This window comes from Octodon degus, unplaced genomic scaffold (assembly GCF_000260255.1).
Source record: "Octodon degus isolate 3935 unplaced genomic scaffold, OctDeg1.0 scaffold00037, whole genome shotgun sequence".
NCBI classification, from domain to species: Eukaryota; Metazoa; Chordata; class Mammalia; order Rodentia; family Octodontidae; genus Octodon; species Octodon degus.
The window spans coordinates 1,807,706-1,817,111 of NW_004524613.1; the positions used below are offsets into that span (position 1 = coordinate 1,807,706).

The 9,406-nt window shown below is 36.3% G+C and overlaps 1 protein-coding gene across 1 annotated transcript; it reads right to left on the bottom strand.

The window, feature by feature from the left end:
* Positions 1-3,135: 3,135 nt before the first annotated feature.
* Positions 3,136-8,548, bottom strand: LOC101587943 (beta-defensin 125-like). Its single transcript, XM_004630960.2, has 2 exons — positions 8,441-8,548; positions 3,136-3,718 (listed from the first exon to the last, which is right to left on the bottom strand). Exons 1-2 carry the CDS (start codon positions 8,496-8,498, stop codon positions 3,411-3,413), a joined length of 366 nt encoding a protein of 121 aa, XP_004631017.1. The 5' UTR covers positions 8,499-8,548; the 3' UTR covers positions 3,136-3,410.
* Between the last annotated feature and the right edge of the window lie 858 nt (positions 8,549-9,406).

Consider the following 9,406-nt stretch of genomic DNA (forward strand, 5'->3'; position numbering starts at 1 on the left):
TCACTGTCCTCAGCCTCCTGGGTTCTGGGGTCACAGGTGTGCACCACCATGCCCAGCAAACTGCTGAATTTTATATAAGAGTTAATTCCAGGCCAAGCATTGGCCGTGACTCATCCACATGGCTGCACTGATAAAGGTTCTACAATCTGAGGTACAGGATCTCAGGACAAATCCTGAGGGCATTTCACTGACCTTCTCAGACCAAAAAGCTACAACTCTTGTTGCATAGGTCCTGCTTTACCTTGGTCTTAACCATCCAGCAGAAAACTATGAAGACGAAATTATAAGAAATAAAGCCATGCTGTTAAGTTGAGCTGTGGGGGACTCAGGTCAATAATTTCTGACATTGCCAGTTAAACAGAAGACCCAATGCTATTATGGGCTACTGGACTCTTGTAGAATATTTTGCTGAGTTTACACACCTATAATATTCAATAACGGAACTTAGAAAAATGGGGTATACAGATGAATGTCCATTTTGTATCTGTGTATTCAAAGTGGTTGGGATAGATATATAGTTACATTCTGTTAATGAATAGAATGATTTGTTCTAATGGTGTTTGTAAATAGGATCACAAGTCCGCATCTTGTACAGCAATTAACCACTAAGAAGAATATATGCAGTGTATTATTTGTTGAAAAATAAAAATAAAAATAAAAATAAAAAAGAATTAATTCCACAACTCCTAAAACTCTCCCGTGCAATGCATGGGAAAACAACACTGCCAAACACATTCTTTGAAGCTGGCATTAGTCTGAAACCAAAATCAGATAAGGATGCAACAAAAAAGAAAACCATAAATCAATTTCTTTAATGAATATAGATGCAAAAATCCTCCGCAATATACTTGCAAGCATAATGCAACAAATCATGTAAATATCATACCTTGTGAACAAGTTAGCTTCATTCCAAGGATGCAATGAAAATCAACATACATAAATCAATAAGTACAATACATCCCATAAACAAAGGATAATATCATATAATCTTACTTGACTTTTTGTAGAAAAAGATTTTTACAAAATCCAATAATCAATTCCTTATAAAACCCTGATGAAAATAAAAATCTGATAGAAGTAAGGTAGACTTAATCTGATAGAAGCAAGGTCTGACAAGCCAACCACAAACTTGTACTACATGAGAAAAAACTGAAAGCTTTTTCCCTGAAATCAGAAACAAGACAAGGATGTCCACTCTCACCATTCCTGCTCAGTGCAGTACATAAAACTTTACTATTAGCAGTCAGGGAAGAAAAAGAAATAAAAGGGATAAAGCAGGAAATGATGGGGTCAAACTATCCTTATCCTTTACATACAAAATCTTTCCCCAAAGCTCTATGAGATGTTCTTAGAACTAAGAAACAGATTCAGAAAGTGACAGGATACAAACTCAACACACACAAAATATCAACAGTGTTTCTCTACAACAGTAACCTACCAAAGGGGAAGAAGCAGGGAAATAATCCCATTCATAATAACTCCAAAAAATTTACTTAAAAATTAACCTAACAAAGAAAGAGAAGCGTAATGAAAACTATGGTATTGTAAAAAATGAGATCTGATGTTTATCACATCATAATTCACAATGGCTAAATCATGGAAGTAACCTACTATGTGCCTATAAAGAGATTAATGGGTAAAGAAAATATGATATGCATATACAATGGAGTACTACTCAGGCATAAAGAAGGATAATTTTGAGTAACTTGTAAAAAATGGGTGCACCTTGAAACCATGATGCCAAGTGAAATAAATCAGACAGACAAAATATCACATGGTTTCTCTTATGTGAAAACCCCCAAATATAAACAATTTCGAGAATAAAATAGGTGCTGGGGAGATGGCTCAGTAGAATAAGCACTTCCTTGGAAAGCGCAAAGGCCTGAGTTCAATCCCCGGTTCTGAAAAAAAAAAAAAAAAAGAATAAAATACAAGACATAAGATAAAAAATGGGGAGCAGAGTTTGTAGAGATCAGAAGGGGTTCTGGATAAAGGAGAGAGAGGAAGGTGGAGATAGAGGAGGAGCAGTAAAGCTGTACTTATGCATCCCAATTGCCCAAGATGAATGTAGTTATTGTATATTGCAAACATACTAACAGTAAAACAGGGGCTGGGGAGATGGCTCAGTAGGATAAGCGCTTGACTGGCAAATGCAAAGATCTGAGTTCAATCCCCGGTTCTGCCAAAAAAAAAAAAAAAAAAAATAACAGTAAAACATAGAAGAGTACAGCTTAATTTTTTTTTTTAAAGTGTATCTGAGTGAATGGTGAGGGCTAGAGGCTAGGAAAGACGAGGGATTAGGAAGTTGAATGTGAGTTGCTTAAGTACCCAAACACAGTTATATAGAAGTAATAATTTCTGGTGTTTGGTAGCACAATTAGGTGACTGTAATTTATAGTAGTTTTTGTGTATTTTATGAATAACTAAAAGAGGAGAACTCAAAGTCTCTAAATACAAACCAACAATGAAGATCTGAAGCAATAATTACCCTGATTAATAAGTAGATATTTTACACATGTATTGGAATATTATACTGTATCTCATAATATGTATAATTATTGCATGTCTATAAAATATTTTAAAGCATTTGAAGAGATGGACATGTTAAGTACCTTAATCCGATCACTATTATATGGAATTATTAGACTATAAACTATAAATATGTATAGTTAAAATAATAGTAAAAGCACAGACACACATGAGTTTACTTAGACCAAGATTAGCTCATACATTTTTTCCCATAATTTTATTGATAAACAAATAGCAATGAGACAGTTTCAAATCAAATTGGTTGGACAGTTTCAATAATTAACACATTGCATACATTCTTCCTAGTGGTTAATTGCTGTACAAGATGCGGACATGATATCCTATTTACAAACACCATTAGAACAAATCACTCTATTCATTAAGAGAATGTAACTATATATCTATCCTAACTACTTTGAATACACAGATACAAAATGAACATTCATCTGTATACCCTTTTTTTTCTTAAGTTCTGTTATTTGAATATTATAGGTGTGTAAACTCAGCAAAATATTCTAAAAGAGTCCAGTAGCCCATAATAATATTGGGTCTTCCACTTGACTGGCAATGTCAGAAATTGTTGACTTGAGTCCCCTTACAGCTCAACATAACAGCATGGCTTTCCTTCTTTAGCTCATACATTTTAATAAATCAGAATCTAGATAAAACAGTTTAAGTCCAGTAAAGAGATTTCTCACATCTACTCATTTCTAATTGTTATTGTTTTGACGGATGCATTTGGCCTAGTGACAGTGTCCATCCAGTGTCTGATGAAATCATTCCAGTGAAATTTGATTGGCAGAGTGAGCTTCCCAGAAAGTCCTTTCAGCAGCATTTTTGTTGCCAGATAGTGTCATCTCAACAGGTGGCACCATGGACTTTTAAGAAACTGTTTCAGAAGTAAAACTCTCAGTTATTGTTGTTGTGGTTTCTTCAAACTCAGTGTCACTAAATGTTACCTCATCATTCAATCCTGGTGAAACAGGATTCCAACTACCTATATCATTTGCTATATCCTGTATGTTGAGGACCGAGGGAACCACTGGCTTTGGAGTGTTGTCATATGACTTTCGTATGGGAATGCAGCATGAAACCTTGTTCTTACAAAGAAGTTTATACCTTTCAGTATCTAAACATCGTCTTCTGCAGTGGCCCACATCATTCCAGCATTTTGGTACATTCCAGGCAGCTGCAGGAAATAAAAATTAGGTCAAAATTTTAACCTCAACATCAACATAACTTTTTATTCATTCAGAAATGTGCAGCTGTTACCTGTGACATCTAGATTAACACGATGACCATACTAAAAATGACTGAAAGAGACAACCTGGAAAACATAGGTGTATATTAAAAATGGTGACATAAAGAGGGGAAGAGAGGAGAAGAGAGGGGAGAGAGGGAAGGGGAGGGAAGAAGAGGGTCTTAAAGCTGATATTTAAACCTAAACAAGGTTGAAAACAAGCCAGCAAGGTAGTCTGAGGGAAGGATTGCTTCAGGAAGGCAGCAGAGAGGCCCTGTCAGCACTGAGGAAACTGCTTGTATGTTTAAGAGACAAAGAAGGTCAACAAGAGAGGTTCTGATTATAGATATGCTTTGGAACCACTACTTATAGGTAAGCCATGGGAATAATATGAAAAAAATACAGAAAGGTAGAATTAAATTCTGATCAGCTTCAATATCAAGGGATCATAAAAACAAAAAAGCAAGGACCAGCCAGATAGCTCAGCATATTAAAGTGCATGCCTAGACAGATGCAGGGGTTGGAGGTTCAATCCCCTGCCTGCTGCGCCGGTCCCTCCCCCAGGGCTCACTGAGAAGGTGATTGAGACTGGGTGTGTTGGTGTGCCCCTGTAATACCAGCACTTGGGAGGCTGAAAAACAGGTAGGATCACTACAAGTCTGGTCTGTGTAGTGAGACCCTGTAGACTCTGTACTAAATACATTTAAAAAAAATGGAGATTATATAAGAAGAAAAGAATTCAGAAAAAAAACAACAAAACAAAACAGGACAGGACAGTAGCCCATACCCGTATATCTGTAATCTTAACTCTCTGGGAAGTTGAGGCAGGAAAATTGCAAATTTGAGCCCAGGTTGGGTATAACTTAGTGAGACCTTGTCTTAAAATAAGAAAATAAAAAAGGACTGAAGCTGTTGCTCAGTTCAAAGGTCCTGGGTTCAATCCTCGGTCCATAAAACAAACACATCGGGACAGGAAAATGTGACCGTAGATGATTTGTGTGTAATAGTTCAAATGAAAAGCAATTCTCACCTCACAAAACAATTTAGTGGGCAAATAAGGAGTTGGGAAAACATGAGTCATAAAGCCAGTGGCCACTCTAGTTGACCAGAGCACAGTCCCAGGGAGAACTCTGGCAGCCAGGCTGCCAAGCAAGCCCAGGTGTCTCACATGGGGTTTACTGAGACTGGGCCACTTTCCCACCATCCTGCCAGCCCAGAATTAACACGTCACCCAGAGCCAGCTGCTAGCTTCCTGGCATTTTAGTGATGACCCATACGGAGCATTTCACAAGCACCTGGCAAGGCAGCTGGGGTACTGACATTTGTGGGCCAGGCTGGTATGCACACAAACGGAAAATGCCAAAGGATGTAAGGAAAGTTGTATCAGATACCACTGAAGAAAGCAGTTAAAAAGTGGAACAGTATCCCTTTTTTTTGGACTGGCAGAGTTAATACTGTTAAAATGATCACTCCACCAAAAGTAATCTATAGGCTTAATGAAATCCCTGGTAAAATAAGAACAACATTCTTCACAGACCTAGAAAAAATAATCCTAAAAATTCATGTGGACTCAGAAAAGGCCCAGAATAGTAAAAAAAAATTGTAAGCAAAAAGAGCAAAACTGGAAACACCACGTTACTGGATTTTAGTTCATATTGCAAAGCTATAGTAGCACTGCCTAACACTGGCACAAAAAGAGAAATGCAGACCAGCAGAACAGGAGACAAGATACGTAAGCAACCTCAGGCACCTATAGTCATTTAATTTTTGACAAATGGTCAAAAACATAGATTGTAAAAAGACAGCCTCTTTAACAAGTGGTGCTAAGAAAACTGAATATACATTTGCAAATGATTGAAACAGATTTCTATTGCTAGTGTTGTAGTAAAATCAAATTAAAATAGATTAAAGACCTATTTGTAAAAACAGAAACTTTTAAATCAGTGGAAGGTAGCATGGGAAAATTCCTGAAGCCACAGGTAAAGACTTTGAAAAGAATCAAATAGTACAGAAAATAATATCAGGAATCAACTAATGGGATATCATCAAATTAAAAAGCTTCTGCACATCAGAAACTTTTCCAAACGCAATCAGTACAGCAAAAAGACAACATGTAGAATGGAAGACATTTTCTCTAACTAATCTTCAAATATAGGACTAATATAAAGAACACAAAAATTACCCTCCTCCCTGAAACAAATGACATCAAAACAATGGACAAATTAACTGTGAGATATTCCCCAAAGGAAGAAATACAAATGGCCAATTAGTACATGAAAAAATGTTCAACACCTGTAGCCATTAGAGAAATTTAAATCAAAACAACTTTGATATCCTCTCTTACCTATCCCTTTATCAGAATGGCCTTATTTTTTATTGGCATTCATTTTTTAATTTCATTATTAAAGAGTAAAAACTAATAGTAGAAACAAAGACACAGAGTAACAAGCAAAAGTACAAATGGTACGGAATTTCAAAAGAAGAATAAAAATTTAACAATGATCGTTGTATTACAGAATGGTTTGAATTAAGAACACAAAAACCAGTGAATGTTGGTGAGGATGGAGGGGGAGAAAGGGTCCCCCCAATGTTGTGGGAATGTGAACTAGCACAACCACTATAGAAATCAGTATGAAGATTCCTTAAAAAATGTATATAAAATAGAAATTCCATTTGACCCAGCAATACCTCTCGTGGGGATATTCCTGAAAGAATTAAATATATCGTACTATAATGACATATGTATGTCCATATCTGCAGCAGCACAATTCAAATCAGCCAAGCTTTGGAAACTGCCTTTATGTCTGTCAAAAAAGAATGATTAAAGAAAATGTGGTATACGCACCCAGTGGAATATTATTCGGCCACAAAGAAGAATGAAATATGTCAGGAAAATGGATAGAACTTGAGGCCAGCATATTAAGAGATATAAGCCAAACTCAGAACACTAAGTATCTTACATCTTCTCTTATATAAGAACCTTAAAATAAGTAAATAAATAAAATATAGGCCAAATGATAGGAAAATAAAGGTAGATTGAATCAGAATAAATGGGAAGGGGAGGGAGAAGGAGGTAAAGAGATTAAAGTGTTATAATCACTTACTGATTCCCCAAATTAACTTCACTCTTCTGTATCACAAACATACATTATGGGCCTGCCATGCCGGCCCTGCTTAGACAGCAATTGAGACTGGGCATGGTGGCCCGCACCTGCTATCCCAGCTCTTGGGGGGCTGTAAACAGGGGGATCACTATGAATCTTATCTATTAGTGAGACCCTGAACACCCTGTAGATCCTTCCCTAAAATACAAAAAACAAACAACAACAACAACAAAAAAACAAACATATGCTAATACAAAATGAAAAGTCATATTAGCTTAGCCTTGTATTTAAAACATACTTTTATTTATTTATGCAAAATACTTTAATCATTATTTAATAAATAACATGTGCAGTATACATTTAGAAAAATTGTACACATAAGATTTAGCAAAATTTACACAATAATCAAAATACAATTCTATACAATAATTAAAATACAGCTTAAAAAACTTTTGGTAAGGGCTGGGGAGGTGGCTCAGTAGAATAAGCACTTGCCTGGCAAGCACAAGGGCCTAAGTTCAATCCCCGGTTCTGCCAAAAAAACAAAATCAAAACAAAACAAAAAACCCCCAAACTTTTGGTAAATGGAAAAATACTAACAACATGGAAGGAAATTTATAAGTAGGCCATAGATTTTTTTTATTCAAATGATAAAGAAGAAAACTGAGGGAGAGTAATGGAACAAGTCTTTATTTTTACTTGGTTACAATAGAAAAATTCCAAAATTATAGCAAATAGTTCATAATCAGAAACAAATATATGCAGTGGTTCATGCCTGCAATCCCAGCACTTGGGGGGCTGAGGGAGGAGGATCATTGAAAATTCAAGACCAGCTTGGGCTACAAAGTGAGCTCAAGACCAGCTTGAACTGCATAACAAAACCCTGTCTCAAAAAGACAAAAACCAACCAAACAAAAAAGAAGCAAAGCTAGATAATAATTCTCCATCTCATGTATCATTTCAACATATGAATAAGATGTAAGAACATAAGCATGCCTACAGCCACCTCATGGAAATGCAAAACTTTTTCCAAAGTCATATGGACCTAAAATTGGAAGGTCCTCATTGGTCACCTGGCTTTCTACTTTGTCACGTTCACACATTTTCCCATTCCAGGCTTAAATGTTATCTCTTCCACATGACAGACCAGAAGAATATGCAACATTGATAGACATGTCTATTGTATGTAAGAACATGAAAATGAAAGCCTACTTTGAAGGTACAAAATTAATTCAAAATGGTAGGAAGAACTGACCTAATAGAACTCAACAATGACCTAACTAAAATAGAAGAGAAGCAAGGCCAAGTTAACACTAGATAAGACAGAGCATTGAGAAGATGCTTGCCTTTTGGAGAAATGTCTCAAAGGACATTCCAGATTGCTAGATGCTCCTACCAGAAGGATTCTCAGAGCGTAGAGTATAGGGATTCCAAAATAAGACCCTATCTACTGCTACTTATTGGTCTAAGACTTCCTGTGTGACTATTTTTCCCTTCAAGACACTGGGGAATCTGGTGCTATGAGTTAACCTAGTTCCATCATCCCTGCTTTATATAGTTCCATTACCTTGGGCCAGCTGAGATAACAACCCACAGAAAATCAAGGTCAGCATCAGGAAACGCATGGCTTCTGTAAGAGAGGAAGCTCTCTGTCTTGAGGAATCCTAAACACTGAACATCTTGGCCTCCTTGTGGTCTCTTATACTGGGCTCTCATGGGTGTTGAACCAGAAAGAGTAGAAGGCCTTGCTGCCAAGGTCACCAGACCATCAAGTTGCATCACTGAATGCAGATGACATAGTAGTGTCCTATTCTAGAAATTATTAGGAGAAACTGAGATGAGGTATAATCCTGCAGAATTATAGGTTTGGATGGAAGGGAACCCCAAAAGTAAGTCTCACCTGAGCCTAGATAGGGTCAATTTCTTTAACTTGGTCCACAGGAAGCACCTTGTATATGCTCAATAATAGCAGAATGGTGTATAAACATATAACCTGTGGCACTCCAGTAGCTTATGACTTCTGGTAGAGTATCTTTTCTTATACCACATTTCCCTGAAAAGAAGACAGGCTCTATCTTTTAGTCCAAAAGATGCAATAAAGCTCACTTTCAGGGGATACATTATTTTTTCATGTACAACAATCTATACTTATTCAAATACAGTCACATCCCCTTCTGGAACATTGTCATAACTCTCCAAACCATGAATTCTGGCTTGAATTTCTTGCAACTGCATTTCTACCAGTAAGTCATAAAACCATATAAATGAACAAGAGAGGAATAGAAAAGCAAATAATATGCAAAACAACTAGAAAAAATAAAGAAAATTACAATAAAAGTTCATAACTTTCAATAATAACTTTGATTGTAAATAATCTTTATTCTCCAATGAAAAGACATAGACTATTTTAATAGATTTTCAAAAATGACCCAGTTGTATGCTATTAATAAGAAATTCACCTTACCAGTAAAGACACATGGAGTAGGCATATTTATACCTGACAAAAGGGACTCTACTACAAAAATATAAGAAG